The 18978-nt window shown below is 52.0% G+C and overlaps 1 protein-coding gene across 2 annotated transcripts in view; it reads left to right on the top strand.

Moving 5' to 3' along the window:
• CNTFR (ciliary neurotrophic factor receptor) overlaps positions 1–18978 on the top strand; it is a 212016-nt gene that overhangs the window by 41800 nt on the left and 151238 nt on the right. Inside the window, exon 2 of one of the 2 annotated variants that reach the window (XM_075138023.1) lies at positions 11788–11899. Coding sequence is in view for 1 of the 2 variants with exons in the window: in XM_075138022.1 (XP_074994123.1) it covers positions 11788–11892 (105 nt within the window). In the remaining variant the exon portion in view is untranslated. The remainder of the gene's footprint in view (positions 1–11787; positions 11900–18978) is intronic. The other variant, XM_075138022.1, reaches the window with a different exon arrangement.

The raw sequence follows: 18978 nt of genomic DNA, 5'->3' as shown, positions 1-18978 counted from the left end.
TTTGGAAGCACCCAGGGATAGGGCAGCAGACAACAGCCTCATTTGGAGCATCTGATTGCCTGTCAGGCACTGAGAAGTATCTTGTCCCCATGAGTGTGGTAAAACACTGGAACAGGAGTGAGAGATGGGAAAGGTCCAGCCTTTGAGATTCGCAGCCCTGACCTGCAGCAGCCCCTGTGTGACCTGAGCTGGCTTCTCCTGCTCCTCCTCCATGGTTTTGGGTTGAGATCTGGGCCAACCTCGGTTATTCTACAGATCTAATCCTAAATCCATTCTGGTAACTGGCAATATTTTCTTTCTTCTTGGTTAAACTCTTTTTTTTTTTTTTTTTTTTAACCTTAAATGTTGAAATAGCATAAAACTTCTCTGGAGTTTTTCCTATTTAAAACTAAAATTGGCTTTTGTCATGTTTTCTTTTTGCCCCCTTTTGAGCCAAAGCCACTCAAACAGATGCTTCGCTACAGAATCTCTCTCACTGAATTGGCAACTTCTAACGAGCTTCACTGCACAGTCTTCTGTCAACTTGAGTCAATTTTATTTATTCACCTTCTGCTTGCACAGCACCATGGTCGCCAAGTCTTCCTGCATTTGCTCGTGACCTGTGCTGGATGTAATCCGTTAGGCTTAATTGAGCTGCCCGAGGAGAAGGGGGGTGCGAGAGCGGATGGATGGAGACCTCAGCATCGGCCGCTTGATGGCCAAACCCAGAAGAACTGGTCCTGCTCCAGCAGAGCCCCTGCGCAAGGCAGGTCTGTCCAGCGCGGGCAAGCGCTGTGCTTCCTGTGCAAGAGAGGAGCTTCCCATGTGCCTCAAAGTTGGGACAAACCAGTGCAATACTTTAAGCTTTACTGTCCCTTATTAAGAATTATTACTCATTATTTATTAATATTACTATTTAATTACTTATTACCTGTTACTTATTAAGAGAGGAGGTAATTCTGCACTGTGTTTCTGAGCTTTCCAAAAGGCAGAGCTGAGAAACTTGTGGCAGGAGAGGTTTCTTCAGCTCCAGGATCTCAGCTGACCTGATCTTACCTGTCTGGTGTGGGCTGATTCTTGCATTGCTTCATGTCCTTGTCCTCTGCAAGGTGCGGGAGTCAGCATAGGGCCAAGCAAAATGGGGACTTGTTGCTGTACAAACCTTTAAGTGCTGCTGGGATGTGGTGATGGGGAAACTGTTCATCCCCTCCCAGCGAGGAGATCTTTATCTGAGGGGAGCCTGGGGGCTGTCACTCCCAATTGCTGTGTTAGAGGAAAAAGTCTGCTGGAGGCAACTGATGGTACTTGTGGGTGCTGACTTTGGATCTGCACTTGGGTCTGACCGTCAGTCAGGAGAGTGTTTGAACCTTTGGTTGTCACAGTGGTTGGAGGCAGGTCAGGGCTGGAAGAAGTGAAGTATTAAGAGATCCCTGGGCTGGTGTGTGCAGCTCGAGCTGGAAGCAGTGTGACTGTGTTCCCAGCAGCTTTCCCGGGGAGCTCAGGCCCCTCATATCGCAGTTGCAATCAGTGAGCCATGGTGTGAGAGGCACAGCTCTGCCTTTGTTTCGTCTAGAGCTAACAGAGCTTAGTATCAATTAGCAGCTTAATTTGTAATTAATAACTTGCTCTCTTTTTTTGAAATAGCTTGCGGAGGGGGCCGACACAAAAGGTTCACGCAGCCTGCGACGTGCTTCCATCAACTGCCTAGGAGCATCCTGAGATTTGGGGGGTGGGTTTGGACGTGGAGGTTGTTGGAAAGCAGGGAAGCAGCCCTGGTAGGGGGATGTGATGCAGGCTGAGCTGGAGATGAGCCTGGGGGCTCGGAAGCCTAATGCTTTTCTGCCTTTGCATCTAGGAGTGCTGGCTGATCATCCTGGGGCAAACCTTGCTTTACTCTGTAGCACTACGATGCAGAGATCCATGCTGGGAGGGTTTGGGCTTGACTTGGGCATGCCCTGTTGAGAGGGGCGTGCAAAGCAGTCTGAGTGCTCCGCTGTCCTCCCACGCCTGCAATCCTCCTGTGACAGCCAACCCAGCAGCACTGGAGGTTGTCCGTGTGTCTGGCGGGGGCTGCAAGGGGCCGGCAGGGCCATTGCTTCCCTCTGCGCATGGGAGCTGCTCCAGCAGCCCAGGTTGCTTGGCTGGGGGGTTGCATGTGTCCAGCTGGGGATCTTCATTTCTGGGGTTGACATGTATCATTTTCCTTGCAGCTCTTGATGGGCTTCCCCTCCCTTTCCACATGGCTTATTACTTTCTGGGCCACACAAGCTCACGGCCTTTTACACAGGGAACAAAGGTCCCTGCAGTGAAGAAATTGGGGCTGCCCTGCCGAGAGAGGCAGCCCACGGAGATGTGACGGGCCCAGGGCCACCCAGCAGGGATGAACTTGGGCTTCCTCATACCTCATGGCTATCTACTAGCAACGTTGCTCTCAAAGTAGCCTTCCTCATATTGTCCTGCAAGGAAGAGCTTGATGTGCTGCTGCTGATACCTCTTTTTTTTCTATTCCCCATTCTGCTCCATCCTTCTCTGGCATGCTCACTCCATGTCAGCGGTCCAGAGGAGTCCTGTCCTGTGTATTCCTCCCATCACCTGCAGGTCTGTACCTCTAGCTTTTCTCAGCACCTGTACTGGTCAGTGTAGGACACAGAAGAGCTGTGGTTCTTTTTCTTCAGCATTTTTTTCCTGAACAATTGGTTGCTGCTTCATTTTCTGCAAAAAAGTGACTGTGACATGTACAGGGAGAAAAATGCTTCTACACTTCACCTTGCAGAGGAGATGGCACAGAAGACACAAAGTGGATACGTGCAGCCATGGGAACCATCGGAGAGCGGTGGCAGGATGCCAGTGCTGGGGGATGCTGTGCATGGTTGGGTGGGACACCGGTGTCTGAGGGACAGCCGGTCTTACATCGCTCCAGCCTTGCTTCCCTGTGTGAGTGATGTAGCTGGGTTTGAGTTGGTTTTTTTTCCATTTCAAGGCTTCTCAATGCTCAGCTGTTCGAGCCAAGTGTTCCCTTAGTATTTGAGGCTCTCTCTGTGCAGGGAGAGATTTGCATCTGAGTTGCTTGGCATTCGTTTGCCGTCCAGTGGGTCTCATGTCTGGAAAGGTCTGCAGTTGGGGCAGAAGCTGAGTTAATTTGCACTGGAAAGCAGGCACGCTTTGTTTTGCATGTTGGTTTCTTCTCACAGAAATCCCATCTGAGGTATTTGTTCTCTTCTATTATTGAAGCTATGTTAGGGGGCATGGCAGCCTCCCTGTAAGGCTGGGAAAAGAGAGAGCTAGCCTGAAAGGTGCAAATTAAACCCGTGCTCTGCTACGAACAGCTATTGCACTGTTAACGTGGACCTTTCTCCAGAGTTTTGATGCTCTCTGCGTACAACTGAGGAAGAAATGCTCACCGAGACAGTCCTGTGGGAAGCAAAGCAGGCTCCAGAGCTCAGTTTGCAGCTAGATTGGATGAAACACTTCTAAAATTCAGGAAAAAAAGTGCTAGAGGGTCTTTAACTTTCATTTGAATCAGCTCATGAAGTGATCAAGCAGGGCGTTGCGATACAGCTTGCTTAGGAAGAAGGACGCTTGGGAAGAGGGCTGGGTCCGAGGGTCCCTGTCACTGAGGAGAACAAGGGGGGAGTGTGGGGAGGTGGCTGCAGCCACCAGGACCTGTGAGTCATCTATGTCCTCCCTCGGTTGCTTCCTTCTGGGGTTGCCCCAGAGCCCGGTGCGACCTCCCAGCAGCATGTGGTGTTATTGCTCCTGGCGCCGTGCATCCCGGGGAGCTGTCACCACTGACAGCCCTGTGAACGCGGGTGCAGCGGGACGGGTCCCGATGGGCTGGGGCACAGACACCCCAAAAGCATCTCTGTAGGGAAGGCAGCTCCAGCTGCAAATCTGTCGGAGATGAAAACCAGGAGAGGCCATAACCCTGATGGCTATTAAGAAGCTGTTGGTGACTCGGTGCTCCTCTATGGTTTGGAAATGGTGTTTGCATGGTCCCCAACTCATCCCAGCCTGGGCTACTGCCAAGGCCCCAAGTACTCCTTTTTCATGCCCTGCAGCAACATCGTCATGGCTTTGACAGGTAGAAGGTGATTGCTGCGGACTGACATGAGCCCTTGAATTTTCCTTCACCTCCCCTTGTACCCCGTCCGCCCCAGGAGGGAGCTGGGAGAGGCACCCATCAGTGGTGCCGGTGCTGTGCCACCCGCAGAGGGGCTGGTGCTGGTGGAAAACGGGCTGTGGGCTGCACAGGGTTAAGCAGACATTGACAGAAAACAGGAAGAGAGGACAAAAGCAAGTCTGCTGTAATTATGTAGCATTTATTATTAATACGCTGGAATTGCTGGAAGCAGCCTCTGTAATGTGAATACTGATACAGAGGTTCAGAAGACAATTTAGCTCTCATCTGTCTGTTTATTAGCTCCCTCAGCTCTGGCAGGCAACGAACTAAAGCCTCATTTGCTACTGGCTTGTTGCACCCCCTCCTCCTCCCCCCAAACTCCTTGCTGTTTCCATAAAGAAACCTGTTCTGTGTTCGTCCTCCCGCCGGGCATGACAGTGATGCGCGGCGTGATCCCGGATAGCAAAGCGGACTTTAATCCTTGACCTGAGCCTGTCTTTTTTTGCAAGGCAGGGCCCAAAGCGCGACGCTGGGCTGTGCAGAGCTGTCACCTTTCCGGGAGCAGCATGGCCGTGGCTGATGCTGGGATGTCCCAGCTCCTGGGGCACAGAGGTGCTCATCCTCAGGGCAGTGGCTTTAGCCAGACCGCATTGCGTGGGCTGGCAGAGCTTGGGATCCCCAGTTCATAACAGGGTTGTGATGAGGGGAGGGGGAAGGGGAGTTACGTGTTGCTTTAGGAAGCTGGCTAGGAAATAATTAAAGGCCGCTGGGATGGAGAGAGCAAGAAGTTAAACCAGCTGTCAGGAGGTGCAACAGGTTTCCTTTTTCTTCCATGGTGTGGTAGGATCTGTCATTCTAGTTTCTGTCCAAGTTTCTGAGCTTCAGACTGTTTTTTTTCTGCATATCCTGAGCCTATAGGACATCCATTCCCTTATGTATTATACAGTAGTTTAAAGAGGATTAAGACAATAGCTAATCTAAATGATGAATGATGTAGATTGCTCAGCCTCTGAGCCACCGGGGTTTTTCTTGCACACAGATTAGTCAGCTCAGTAGCTAAATATCGGGGCAAACAGTATAAATCCATGCAGATAGGCCTCCCTGGCTTGAATAGGATAGAAGGATTTCGAAATGGGCTTCGACACTGCTCTGCGTCTTGTCACAGCGTCTGCGGCCGCGTCGCTGACACGACAGATGGGGAAGGAGGCCCGATGGCTGCTGATGCACAGCCCGGGTGGCTGAGGAAATAAAGCATCCAGTGCTTCCCGGTCGATGCCGTTATCGGATATGGATGGTGGCAGGAGAGGGAGGGGATCAATGCCGCTCGCCTCCCTGCCACCGGAGCCGCTGTTTCCTTGTTGAGCCGGGGGAGCCTGATCCAGCCTCAGAGACGGCAGCCCGCAGCGGGATAACGTGGGCTGGTGGGGTTTTATTGGGGTGAACAGGCAGGTGTGGCTGGTCCCTGTCCTCCCTCCCAGCATCAGCGCCGGGACGGTGCTGGCAGCCCCCGGGTGTAGGAAAGGGCTTGTCCTGGCGTGGGACTGACAGCGGGTTTTTCTTAAGCTCTGAAGCAGAAGGGTTTAAATCTTTTATTTATATGTCTGGTCGAGTCTGTCAGAGTTGTGTCAAATATTTTTGACAAGCAAAAATGCCATTTGCTTCAGCTTAATGAAAAATGATTTTTTTTTTTTCCCCCCCAGGAACTAAAAGAATTGTAGTTTCAATTGCAAACCCAAAAAGCTCCTCAGGAAAAAAACCCCACAAAACAAAACCAAAAAACCTTCCAATAGTTGTGAGAGTTGGCTGTTAGAAGGAGACTCTTGGTTGGTGTTTTGGGTCTGTGTAAAATGAGGGTCTGGAGAGCATTCAGTCATATGGTATCTCCTTTTATGAAGCTTTCCGGGCATATTATTCTAATGATGTTTAATGGCACTGATTTCTTCATCTTAACTGAGTGTGTCTTTTCCCAGTCCCACATCATTTTAATTCATTCCTCAAATGAGAAGTACGAGAGCCGGGACTGGCTTGACTTAGTGCGGATGAAGAGCTGTCCTGCCAGGTGTCTCGTCCCTCCTGGTGGGGATGCGGTCCTCCCAGCATCTGGCTGTCTAAGGCTGAGGGTCGTGTTGACACAAAGCTTGCAGCAGGACCTCTTCTCCTTGAATTTTCCCTGCTCCTTTTGAAATCATTTATTTAGCAAGGAGCTGTGTGAACGTCATGGTTTGGCCAACACAGTTTGTCTAGCCTGAGGTCCTGTGGATAAGTCCTGTCTCCTTCTTCTTCCCTTTCCCTCTTCCTAGGCTGAAAAGTCTTGCTGTGCTTGGTGTGCCCTGGTGCAGAAGCTCTTTTGTTCCCCTTCCCTTGTACCTCTTGCAGTCTCACTAACTCCCTTTCTGAGGTGTGAGGGACCAGAGCTGTGTGTCCAAGCGACAGTTGCATAGTAGACTTGTACGGTGGCGACATGGTCTGGTGTGGGGCAAAGGGTGCTGGACCCTGTGGCATAGCTCATCTATTCTGCAGGACACAGGTACAAGCTCTGCTCAGAAATGGAGAGTGAGTCTGTGTCTGGATTTTATCTGGTCTCCTCACTGAGTGAGATCTAGGTTAAAATTCAGTCTGGATCATGGTTGGCTGTGGAGAAGGTCTGGATGCCACAGTTGGTACTGCACATTGAACCCCCCAGCTGGCTGGGTAGCATGGGGCTGCAACAGATGGGGCTGAGACACAGGATGCTGCAGGTATGGCAAAAAGGTCGTCTTTTTTCCCCTCTCCCCCTCCTGAGATTCAGGCAAGGCTGGTTTTGCCTGAGCCCTCCGCTTTGGGGACAGATCTCCCTTCTCTATAACCTAATCCAGTGCTCAGCAAGGGAGACCCTTGCTTGGGTACCAGCTGGGAGAAGGGTAGGGCAGTGGGACAAGCCTAGGAACACTCACCACTCATCCTGCAGCTGAAAGGTTTGTCTTGTGCATCCTGAGTCAGGACCAGGCTGTGTCACAGCCTGGTCCCCTGCCTTGCATTGCATCCCCTGGGAGCTGTCAGGAGGCTGCCTGAGCCGTGCGGTAACACAGGTCTCAGGGATGCAAGCAAGGTCAGATGTCTGCTCAGAAATGAGATTGGCGATGATGCCACCAGTGCTGACAAATGGCCTGTCGTTAATCTCTGACTCACGGCAGCAGAGAGGGCAGTGGTGGAAGAAACCCATGAGGTCACTCACAGCCTCTCTCCCCAGGGAGCTGCACAGAGCTTCCACCCTGAACCTTTCTGGATGGGGTGGGCGCCCATCCCCAGGGATGGTGGGTCTCTTCCTACATGCCCGCCCTGAGTGTGTTTGTGTGCCGGTGAAGGTGCATGGCGTAACTCCAGTCTAGCTCCTAAGCATGGCGCAGATGGCATGAGCCCCTGTTGGGGACTGGATTCTTGTACGGGGCATAGCTTCAGCTCAGCAGGGGTACAAGCAGGATGAAATTTGAAACGAAGCTTGTGTTTTCAATGTGTTGCAATCCCTTTGCAATACACGAGGTGCTGTACTGCCGGGAGGAGACACTGCAGGGAGCTGGGGGAGACCAGACCTGGGGTGCTCCAGCCCTGGCTGTGCTCCGCCGTGCCAGGGGCCAGCTCTGCTGGGTGCTCAGCCCTCTCACGGAGCAGCCTTCACCTCTTCTCTTGCTTTTTGAGTCTCTTTCCATGCTTTTTGTAAAAAGGAGATCTTTCCTCAGTTGCAAAAGACTCCTTGGAGGTTATAGCCAAAACAGCCAGGACCTCCCATGGTACTGGACGCTGGTGGAGATGCTGCACTTACCGCTCAGCCATGCTGGTGAGCTGCACAGGACTGAGCTGCATTTCGGGGCTGCTGTTGATGCTACAAGTATAAGCTTTGCATATGTGCGGGGAACAGGTGAATTATCTTGGGGTTTTTTAATCTCTTTCAGGAGGAAAGGAGACACCGTTATTCCACCTCTGACTCTCTCCAGACGCTTGAGCCTCTTGGCTAGTGCTGGGGAGTTGATGGGCGACAGGAGATGGGGGCACATGGGATGGGGTTTCTTTGCGTGGAAGGGCAGAGGAAAAGGGTGCAGTGATGGGGGTGAGGAGGTGCTGGTTTCGGGAGTGCGAGGGCTGCCACCAGCCCAGGCTGCTGCAGCCACGGCACAGCCCGAGCTGTGCCTCCAGGATCCTCCCCCTCTACCTTTGCTGAGCTACGATTTCATTTTTCACTTTTCTTCCATCCCCTCTTAACTGGAAGAAGTCCTAAATAAAGTTGCTGTCACTTTTATTTATGGGCGCAGGGGAAGAGACGGACAAAAAGCCTGTGTGCTCCTGACAGCTACAAAGCAGCCGGCTGTTTTTCTTCGCTCGCGTTGGCGAAGCCATTGATCTGGGCGCAGGCGAACACCATCCTCGGGCGCGCGGGGCTCCCATGTCCCCTTGCCCGAGAGGCTTGGGAAGATGGATGGAGGGGGCTCTGTGTCCTGGCTCCTGTCCATGGGGCTGTCGCAGGGCCAGGCTTCTCCGGGAACACCTGTCCTAAAATCCTGGACCCCCGAAAATACAGATGCGTGAACTCGCCTGCCTTAAAAATCCATCACAGGCTTCTTGTCTCCATCTTGATTGGTTCCAGTGAGGTCAACTTTTTTTAATAACTTCTGGACTTCGGCAGGGAAAACTATTTCCTTCAGGAAATAATATAATTAAGGTTGCCTGACACTTCTGATTATAAGCCCCTGTCTTCAGTTGCTTGAAACTACGCCAGCCTTTAACCATTTGGACTGAAACTTCACATGTCTCTGCCTCCGGCTGAATTTTTTTGGAAAATTTTAGCAAAGAGGGTTTTAAGCTGCTCTCAGAACGCAGTTTGGGGGAGAAAAAGGCATTAGTTTATCCACAGCTTAAAAAAAAAAAAAAAACAAGAAAAATTCTTGCAGTTGTTGTGCCGAAGAAACTCTAGTACCTTTGCGCTGTGAGACCGGGTCTGATAGTTATGGGGAAGGTTTTCAGCCAGGTGTCAGGGATCTGCTTGTTGCTGACGCCACGAAAATCCACCTTCCCCGCGCCAAGTTGCGAGCCTCCGAAAAACGCTGCTGTGTGGGTGTATTATATATAGCGTGTGCGAGGAGGTAGCGGCCACTCTGCTCCCACAGCAGGAACTGCGCTGCCTTGAGCACATCCGAGTGCAAAACCTACACCCCAGCTCTTGCACGGGATGTCTTGCTGCTGGGAAACCGTGGGCCCCTTCTTTTGGTACAAGTAAAACTCATCGATCCCTGATCGACGTAGCCCTGGCTTGTGCTGGGGAGAAAGAATTTTGGCAAATGCTGTGTGTTTGATTTTCGTGGGTTTTTTTTTGTTTGTTTGTTTTTTTTCTTCCAAGAAGTGGTTCAGTTATCCCTTAGCCCTTGCTGTAGCATGCAGACGCATCATGTGGGGACATGCAGCATGCAATGGGTGCTGAGTTTCCTTCAGGGTTTTGCAGGGACCTGTTTAAACAGTTAGTTTAAATCTGATTGCAGATTACTCCTAACTCAGCTTGTTACTACAGAAATGGCCAAAACAAGAGTATTTCTGGGGGGCAGCCCAGCCAGGCCCTATAAAGCAGGTGTCACATTGATGAAGTGTCCTGACCATGGCATTGCTCGGACCTGAAATCCTGAGTGATGTGGGACTGGTGCAAGCTCTCCTGCAGGGACCTGCCCCAGGACTTGTCCCTGCTCTGTGGCTGGTGATATTTGCTCCTTACATGAGCCTGCCTGAGCTGTGGTCAAGGCTGTCCCCTTTTTTTGGGGGCAGTCTAGCTCACAGATCTTCCCTCTGGCTCAGCAGTAGCTCATGTCCAGAGCCGGATCCTTCAGCTGGCGACCTGCTTTGGGCGTGCTGAGCTCCTCCAAAACCCAATTTGACCTCAATTTGGGGTTCTTAAAAAGCAAATCCATGCTTCAGCTTCCATGGGGAAGGCTGGGTTGCTGGACCTATGGCAGGGATGGCTTGTCCCATCAGAACAGGGCACAGAGGTAGCAGGGAGTGTCCGTCCTTTCCATATGAGCAGGTTCCAGGGACATCTCTCAGCCAAGGCATCAGGATTTTGCACTTTGTACCCAGCATAACGCACTGTCCCTGCGAGAGCCATGTCCTTATGACTTGAGCAGAGGATGCTGCAAAAACCTCCCCGAGGGCGCTCAGTACTAAACCCATCTCTCTTGTCCTATCCTGCCAAGCCAGAGTGACAGCCCAGTCAGATCCCTGCCAGGTAGTGACGAACGAGCCTCGCCACTTGCTGTGGCCTGGTCTCCTCTGTTCCGCTTCATCTGCGGATAAAAAAAAAAAAAAAAAAAAAAAAAACCACAACTAAAAAGTTGCATTGGCATTGCAGGGCGAGGGGAGGCTTGGTGGGGAGGAGCCCTCTCCCCTCCTTGCCAGTCACTTGTCAGCTCGGGGGTGCCTGGCAGAGCAGATTTTGAGTGATGGGACATTGCGGGTGTTGGGCTCGGGGCAGCTGGAGTTAAATTTCTCAGTGGCTGACACCTGACAAGCATGATAAATTGCGGCACACCACGCGCTGCCGGCATGACAAACGGTCCGCTTCCCTCCTTTTAAGCTCTGGGAAAACTTTTTAATTATTTCCCAGCACTTTGCAAATGAGGGTTTCTCCATCAGGCACCCAGCGGAGTTTGGGAGGCCTTATTTATTTATTTAGGTTTTACAGGCGAGTAGGGGGTGGATGGGGGTTGTAGTTTGGGTTTCTGTAGCATCCTCCTGCTGACTCGCCCAGGGTTTGGATGGAGTCCCAGGGAAGGCTCTGGCGAAGCTCGTCGACTCAGGGTCGGGTGCTAATTAAAGCACGTGGTGTTCCAGGCTTGGAGTCGCTGTCGCCCTTGGGAAAGCGTCTCCACAGGAGCGACTCCCAGACTTGCCTCTTGCCAGTGGAGTTTGGCTCCTATTTTTCATTTTTAATAATGCAGAGCCATAAGACTTTTTTTTTCTCCTCAAAGCATTTAAAAAGGAGTGGGGGAACAACACAAGCTCAGCCACAAGAGCTCGATAATGAGTGCGGATCTTGACTGATAATTTGTCTAACACAAAAAGCATATTTGCTGCTATAACTGAAGGCACCACTGGTTACAGTAATGCCTCAGACTCCATCTCACTAGGCAGCATGTCAGATGTAGCACAGAAAGTCTCTCTCCCGTTTCCAGTCCTCGGTGTCTGTGCTGCAAAGCCGTACATGCATGCTTTCCTCTTCACACTCCCGGGTTCAGTCGGATTGGCCTCTCCCCGCACAGTTCAACACGTGTGTGAGGCTTTGCAGGATTAGGGCTTAGGCAGCGCAAGACCTCGTGGGCAAATGCCTTGGTGCTGGGCTGACGTTTTAGTGCTGCTATGCTGTTTTGGCTGGGGAGCGTTGCTGTCTGGTTTTAAAGAAGATCAGAGATGCCCTAAGCTGCAGTATTTTTTTCCCCTCTTCCCTTTCATGTCTCTAAATCGAAATAATTAAGCAAACGCATGCTTTGGGGTTGGGCTGTGGTGCTCATGTGGGAGGACTCTTCATCTAAACTACCTTCATGTTTACACCAGTTACCCTCAGCCATTAGGGCTGGAAAACAGATGCCCCCCTCCCTCGGTTGTTTTTTAAACCCAAAGCAGTGGCAGAGCTCCACCTGGTAACCTGACAGGTTGTCTCTTCTCTTTTGTTGAAGAAAATCCCAGATCTGAGTGGCAAGGGTTGGTCAAGCAGACAGAAGAATCCCCCAGACGTTAATGAGAAATTGGGGACACCCCAAGGACTCTGGACTGGTGGAGAGGTAAGAGGTGGGTTAAAACACTTGCTAACATGGTTTTGTCCTTGGTTGGTGTTCTCTGGGCCACCTGGCTGTGGTGGGGCTGCAGGCCATGTGTCTTTTGGATAGGATGGCGTTTATTAAAGCGTGGCAAAAGGCTGCTCCTGGCTCTGGTGTGTGAGCAGCCTCATGGCTGCTGTAGAAAAAGAGGGCAGGTGCTGACAGTGGTTATTTAGGTGGTAGAGGGCCAGGTTTGAATGACCAGCTTGGAAAACACACATGACATGGTACGATGGGTAGACCCTGGCTGGACGCCGGGTGCCCGCCAAGCGTGGGCCGCTCTATCACTCCCCTCCTCAGCTGGACAGGGGAGAGAAAACATAACGAAAGGCTCGTGGGTTGAGGTAAGGACAGGGAGAGATCACTCAGCGATTACCGTCATGGGCAAAACAGACTTGACTTGGGGAAAAAAATTAATTTAGTTTATCACCAATCAAATCAGAGTAGGATAATGAGAAATAAAACCAAATCTTAAAAACACCTTCCCCCCACCCCTCCCTTCTTCCCAGGCTTAACTTTACTCCCCATTTTCTCTACCTCCTCTGCCCGAGCAGCGCAGGGGGATGGGGAATGGGGGTTATGGTCAGTTCATCACACGTTGTCTCTGCTGCTCCTTCCTCCTCAGGGGGAGGACTCCTCACCCTCTTCCCCTGCTCCAGCGTGGTGTCCCTCCCATGGGAGACAGTCTTCCAGGAACTTCTCCAACGTGGGTCCTTCCACGGGCTGCAGTTCTTCACGAACTGCTCCAGCGTGGGTCCCTTCCACGGGCTGCAGTGCTTCAGGAACAGACTGCTCCAGCATGGGTCCCCCATGGGGTCACAAGTCCTGCCAGCAAACCTGCTCCAGTGTGGGCTCCTCTCTCCACGGGTCCACAGGTCCTGCCAGGGCTTCCCACGAGGTCACAGCCTCCTTCGGGCATCCACCTGCTCCTGTGTGGGGTCCTCCACGGGCTGCAGGTGGATATCTGCTCCACCATGGACCTCCATGGGCTGTAGCGGGACAGCCTGCCTCACCATGGTCTTTACCACAGGCTGCAGGGGAATCTCTGCTCCTCCCTCTTCTTCTTCACTGACCTTGGTGTCTGCAGAGTTTTCTCTCACATATTCTCACTCCTCTCATCTGGCTGCAGTTGTGCAGGTCTTCCCCCCCCCCGCCCCCTTCTTAAATATGTTATCCCAGAGGCGCTACCACCATCACTGATGGGCTCGGCCTTGGCCAGCGGCGGGTCCGTCTTGGAGCCAGCGGGCATGGGCTCTATCGAACATGGGGGAAGCTTCTAGCAGCTTCTCACAGAAGCCACCCCTGTAGCCCCCCCCACTACCATAACCTTGCCACACAAACCCAGTACACATGGACTGCACGTGGGAGGCTTCTCCAAGCCCTTTCAAGCCCTCCTGCTTAAAAGCCCTTAGGGCAGCTTGGGGATGTGTGGTCTAACAGGGGTAGCAGAGGTCCCGTGGTGGCTGAACTACTCTGGAGCAGGTAAGTGTCACCCAGCCTTGCTTTGTGGTGGGAAGTAAGGTGCCTCTCACAGACAAGCACTACTTCAAGCTCTCAGGCCTTCTGGATGTTCTTTCTGCTTTCCTGCGCTGGAAGCTGCGGCATCACGGATGTGGTGAACTTCCCTGGGCTCTGCTCTGCTGAAAAGGGCTGTGTGCCCTTAGGTGACCACCACCATCACCAACCATGGTCAAGGGGTTGCCCCACCTCTGAGACCTGCTGCATATGTTCTTTGTATGGGGCTGTGATAACACACTATTGCTTGAGGAGAGGTTTGGGGTCATCTTCTCCAAGCCATGGGGAGCCTGGTGGAGCAAGGAAGGGGCCTGTGGATGGGGCTGCCCCATTTGGGGACGCAGACCCTGCGGAGCCATGCTGGCGAAGCCGGTGCTTGCTGGTGCCGTACTTGAGAAATTAAAATGATGAATTAAAATTTAACAAGTCTCTAAATGCCAGGCAAGGACATCTTAAGTGGGAATTGTCACCGTTTGACTAGTGCAGCCTCCCACTTAGCTAAAACTGCATGGCTTTAATTACGTTGATCTTGGAAAAGCAATAGCTTACACTGAAGAGGAGAAACTGTTGGCCAAAATAGCATGAAGTGTCATGAATTTTCCCTGTGCAGCTCCCTGCCCTCTTCCCCGACACGGTGCTTCCCAGGGGGAGCACCCTGGATTGGCAGAGTCCTGTATCCTCTGAGCCACAGGCAAGGACAGAAATGTTCCCTGTGTGCGAGGCTGAACACGGGCTCTGGAGTTAAAAGCTCAAGGTTAAGGGACCGCAGGGCTGGGCAGCCCCTGATGGAGCCGCAGCGGGGAGCGGGCTGGAGTCTGGGCGTGCAGGGATGCTCTGCAGCAGCAAAACCCTGCCCTTGGCACTACCCAGTGGTGGCATCTGTGGAGTGGCATGGGATAAGGACCCCTTCCCTCCCCATCCTCGATGTGGACTGGCCCTCCCATGGGACTCCTCGCGGCTCTGCAAATGGAGCGGCTCGAGGAGGGTACGTCAGTAATAATACCAATTACTGTTACATGCTGGCTACAAGGTACACCGGCAGTAATGGGATCTGGGGGGATGAAATGAAAGCGATATAATATGGTGAGATAAATTAGCGTTGTAAAATTAGCCATGGGTCTAGTCAGGGATCTGATAAATGTGTCGCAGCTTCGGTACAAGCTCTGAGCGCTGCTGAATTGGATTTAGTGGCCCAGAGCAAAGCAGATGGGAGCAAGCGAAAAAAGAGTTTATGAGGGGTCTCCGTACACACATGCTAACGGTTAACGCTGCTTGTTTCTTCTTCGGCTTTGCTGAATGATACGTCCCCTGGCGCCCGCTCGTACGTGGCAGCAGAGGAATAAAAGCCCAGTCCCGTTGATGTGCTGTTGGAGTAGCTTGAGCCTGGCAGAGGGATGGGAAGGGGGTTGGAGAAGCAAGAGCAGCCTGCTACTCCTGCCAGCCTTGGTGCCTCAGCTGCCAGACCCTGCCCTGCTTCACGGCCGTGGGCTTCCTCGCCCGAGTTTGCTCCCAAGGGGAGCATCGTTGGAGTTCCGGTGGGATGTGCAACAGGTGTTTGCGCATGTTTTAGCCTTGTAGGGAGGGTAGAAAGCCATTTTCTGCTTCCTGTGTTGCAGCCTGACCTGTTTTCCCATGCCTGGCTGGGCTCTGAGGCAGAAGGATGGCTGGTGCCGGGCATCCTGCAGCACGGGGGCTTTGCCTGTTCACCAAGGGTGTGCAGCCAACTATTTTCCACGAAGGGTGCACACTTTATCCTTCCCCCTCTGAGGCAGAGGGTGGAAGCTAGGAGATGCTTTTTGTGCCTCGTGGAGGGTGGTAAATGGATGTGGTCGGTTCCAGTGAGATCCCCTTCCTGGTGGCTCATTAGGACAGGCTCCACTGGAGGGATGCAAGTGGTCGTCCCCGTGAGCGATGGCTGGCTGGCGAGAGCCTCTTACGGATCTGTAAATGCAGGTTAATTGCATGTTTAATGGCTGAGCATTACACAGGATCTGGGAAGGGGCAGGCATGATTTAGGTCTGGTTTGATATGGCATGTCATGTAGCTTACTTAATAGTAATAAAAAAGAGGGAGAAGAATTCTGAATGTGCTTTGTAGTGCTCTGTGGTGGAGCTGGCGGGGGGGAAGAGGGCTTGCAAGGGGTCTGTGCAAAGCCTTTCCAAGTTGTGCCACAATGGTGCAAGAGGTATGGTGGGTACATGGCAGATGTGTCTGCAGGAGGGGACCAGCTTGTCACATCCCTGGGGATGAGATTGCAGAGGGCAGGCTGCTGCCCTGTGTGGTTCTGCAGCAGCACCAGCTTGAGCGATGAAACCCAAGGGATCGTCTCAGCACTTTAGTGAACTTGTGTTCACTCAAGTTTGTGGGAGGTCAGCCTGGCTACTGCCAGCGGTCCCTGCATCCTCTTGCTGCAAGCAAGGCACGAGGTGCGGTGGTGACACCTTTAGGGTATCTCAGACCCCAACCAGCCCCAGGACTAAGCTGTCCTGGCAAAACCAATGGGGTGGTGAACTGCAGCAGTGGAGGGAGCCCCTTCTGTCAACTTTTCCACCAGCGAAGAAGTGATGTGGGACCGCGGCAGGGAGCAGCAGGACAATGAGCCCGTGGTTGGAGTGCTAGTAGCAGCATAAACAGAAATACAACTTCTTGGATTCTTGTGCAGCAATGATATATCTTGTTTCTATTGACTTTCTTAAACCTCTAAAATACGCTGTAGATTGATCTACAAATCTGCAAAAAGCACCTGTTTTTTTTTTAAAGTCTAAAGCAATTTTCTGCCTGCTCCTTGTGGTTGGCTCTGAACAGACACATGTTCTCTTGTCCTATTTGAGGCTGGCGTGCTGCCACAGTGGTAGGAAGTTTAGTAATACTTGAGCTGGATCGATTCAAGCCCATTATCTGTGCTGCCTGGGACTCGGCAGCAAAGGGGAAGAAAAATACTCTCCCCAAATGCATCAAAGCCCTGCGATAAGGACACATGGTTGAGCTCTATTTATAGATGGACAGATGTCTTGCCAAAGCTCTGCTGCTGTCACTTGGTTATGCAGTTTTTGAGCATTTAGCAGCACATGAGTCTTAAGGAATCTCCTCTACCTTCTGGCTTAGGTGCATCCCCTCCAGGCACAACCCACAGTGGTACTGCTTCTAGGTGGGCTTTGTCCTTCCTCCAAGCAGGAACCTACTTTTTAGATGGGACAAATGAAGTGGCTGAGAGGTCTTGTAGGTGCTTGTGGAGTTGGTGACAAAGATAAGGTCTGACCAACGATCTCTCATCTATATTCTTGCACCTTCATAGACCCACAGGAACCTCAGATGTCTCCAGAGCAGAACTGCCACCAATGCTACATCAGAGCAGAACCATCACCAATGCTACATCAGATCAGTGTGTCTGTTTAGCTGAGTGTTCACAGCTTAAGCATGAACATCCCCATCTCCTGGGGTACTTGGCCCTCAGCTGTGCCACCCTCTCAGCAAAGAGGTTTTTCCTGGTGTTCACCCTAAACCTCCCAAGCAGCAACGTGTGGCCACTACCATGTTGCATCTCATGCATTTTCTTCCATCAAATGCTATCAAGGACATTTGAATCAGTACCAGCCATGCAAACTGCGTGTTTGGAGTAGTTCCTCAGGCCAAGTTAGCACAGGTCTTGCAGTGTATGTGCACATACATCTTCAGTGAGTGTATGGTTTTTGAGGGGATGGTGGAAAGGGTGGACTGAAATGGGTTACCAACTCCAGATTCAGTTCCTGGCCTAAAGGAGTGCCTGTGTTCATATGGTAGAGTTGCTTTTCATTTCTTTCCATACATTGCTCTGTCACAATAGTCATGAAACTGGGAATGGGAGAAGGGCAAAGGCTTCGTTCTGCCTGGCTTTAAGTGTTATTGTTAAAGATGCTGTGCTGGTTTTCCCTCGGTTATGACCCTAGGAAGTTATGGCCTGATGTGACATTGCAGCCACAGTTTTCCACAACGGGAAGGGACCTTGGAGGTCTCAGGTCCAGCAGAGACTCTGCTCTGAGCAGGAGAGTGAGATTGGACATGGCTGATCAGGGCTTTATCCAGCCTTCTTCTGAAAGCCCCTGTGTATGGAAAGAGCATAGGCCGTTTGGGCCACTGTTCCAGTGCTGGTGGGCTCTTGCAGGGGGCAAAAGTTTCTCCCTGCATCCAGTGGGAACTTTTTGTTTCAGGTGTCCCACTGTCGCTCATCCTCTGCTATGTGTTGCTGCGAAGAGCCTGACTCAGTCTTCTCAACAGCTCCCCTGGCCATCTCAGTAGCCCCTGCTGAATTTGCTCCAGTTAATCAACATGTGTCTTATCTTGGGGCTCCCAAAACTAGGAGCAGTGTCTTGATATGGTCCGAGTGCTGCGTGAGGTGCTGGCTGTGCCACTGCTCCCGCAACCCAGCGTGCTGTGGGTCCCCTTTGCTGCCAGGGCAGGCAGCTGGCTTATGCGGGGCTCGCTGCCTGCCAGAACCCTCGCTGGCATGGGGTGGGTGTCCCTGGGCCCAAGCCCTGCACCACACCATGGCAACGGGCTGGAGATTTCGCAATAAGTGCTTTTTTTTCAGGCTTCTGTGGATTGTGGCTGCAGGAGGGAAGGAGTTGTCCATGGACAGGTTTAGGGACCAAAACCTGCCTTTTTTTTGTTTTTAACATGTCCTCTTGATCAGATGCAGGATAGTTGCATGATGGCTTCTGGCTGCGTGCCATTTCCAAGCCTGGGAGAAAGGAGATTTCTCCTCCCAAGGGTGTTCGTAATGTGTTCGTCTGCACAGCTCCTGCAGAGCACTCCAAGCATCCCTTGCTCTCCGCTTGGTTTTAGTCTGTCTCCAGGGTGCTGCTTAGCTTCGCTCATATATTCCTCTGACGAGCAGGGAAGACAGGAAGCAAATACCTTTGTTACAAAACCACATATGGGCTTTCAACGGGTGATGACACTTCCCCAAGCTATCTGTCTAGTGAATGCACTTTCCCCCGCTTGTTTATATTCACAGGAGTGTTACTTAGCTGCTCAGGTGGGCCATAGATGTCAAGAAAGATGTCAGTGTCAGGAGAAGGCTTTAATGCAAGGCTTCCTACTGTTCTGTGTGACGGGTGGTGGATGAGACCCCAATGTGCCGAGGACTGTGGGTGTGGGAAGGGACTGTCTACTGGGTCTGGCGTGGGAGCCATGGATCGGGAGAGAGGCAGCAGTGGTGCTGGAGGTGACTTTCTGCAGCTGGCCCGGGACGCTGAGCTGCAGTGTGACTGAGATGATCATTCAGTAAATGAGGGCTCTGATGGAGGCAAGCAGTGTTTTCCAATTAAAAGAAATAACCATCAGCAAGAGGGACTGTACTCCCTCTGAAACTGTTTCAGATGGTGTCAAGGCTGCTGTGGGTCTCACAGCTCCTGGAGGACCACAGTGGTGGATGGCCAATGCGCAGTAGAGCTGGGGATCGCGGGGCCACAAGTGTGGGGTGCGTTTGCCTGGGGTGGGAGTTGCCCCGCTGAGTCCTGGCTCTGAGCCATGGGGAACCTTTGTCAGCCCAGAGGT

The sequence above is a fragment of the Calonectris borealis genome, chromosome Z (assembly GCF_964195595.1).
Source record: "Calonectris borealis chromosome Z, bCalBor7.hap1.2, whole genome shotgun sequence".
NCBI lineage: Eukaryota > Metazoa > Chordata > Aves > Procellariiformes > Procellariidae > Calonectris > Calonectris borealis.
Note: the sequence above shows the minus strand (reverse complement) of the source record. Positions and strands in the feature narration are given on the sequence as shown.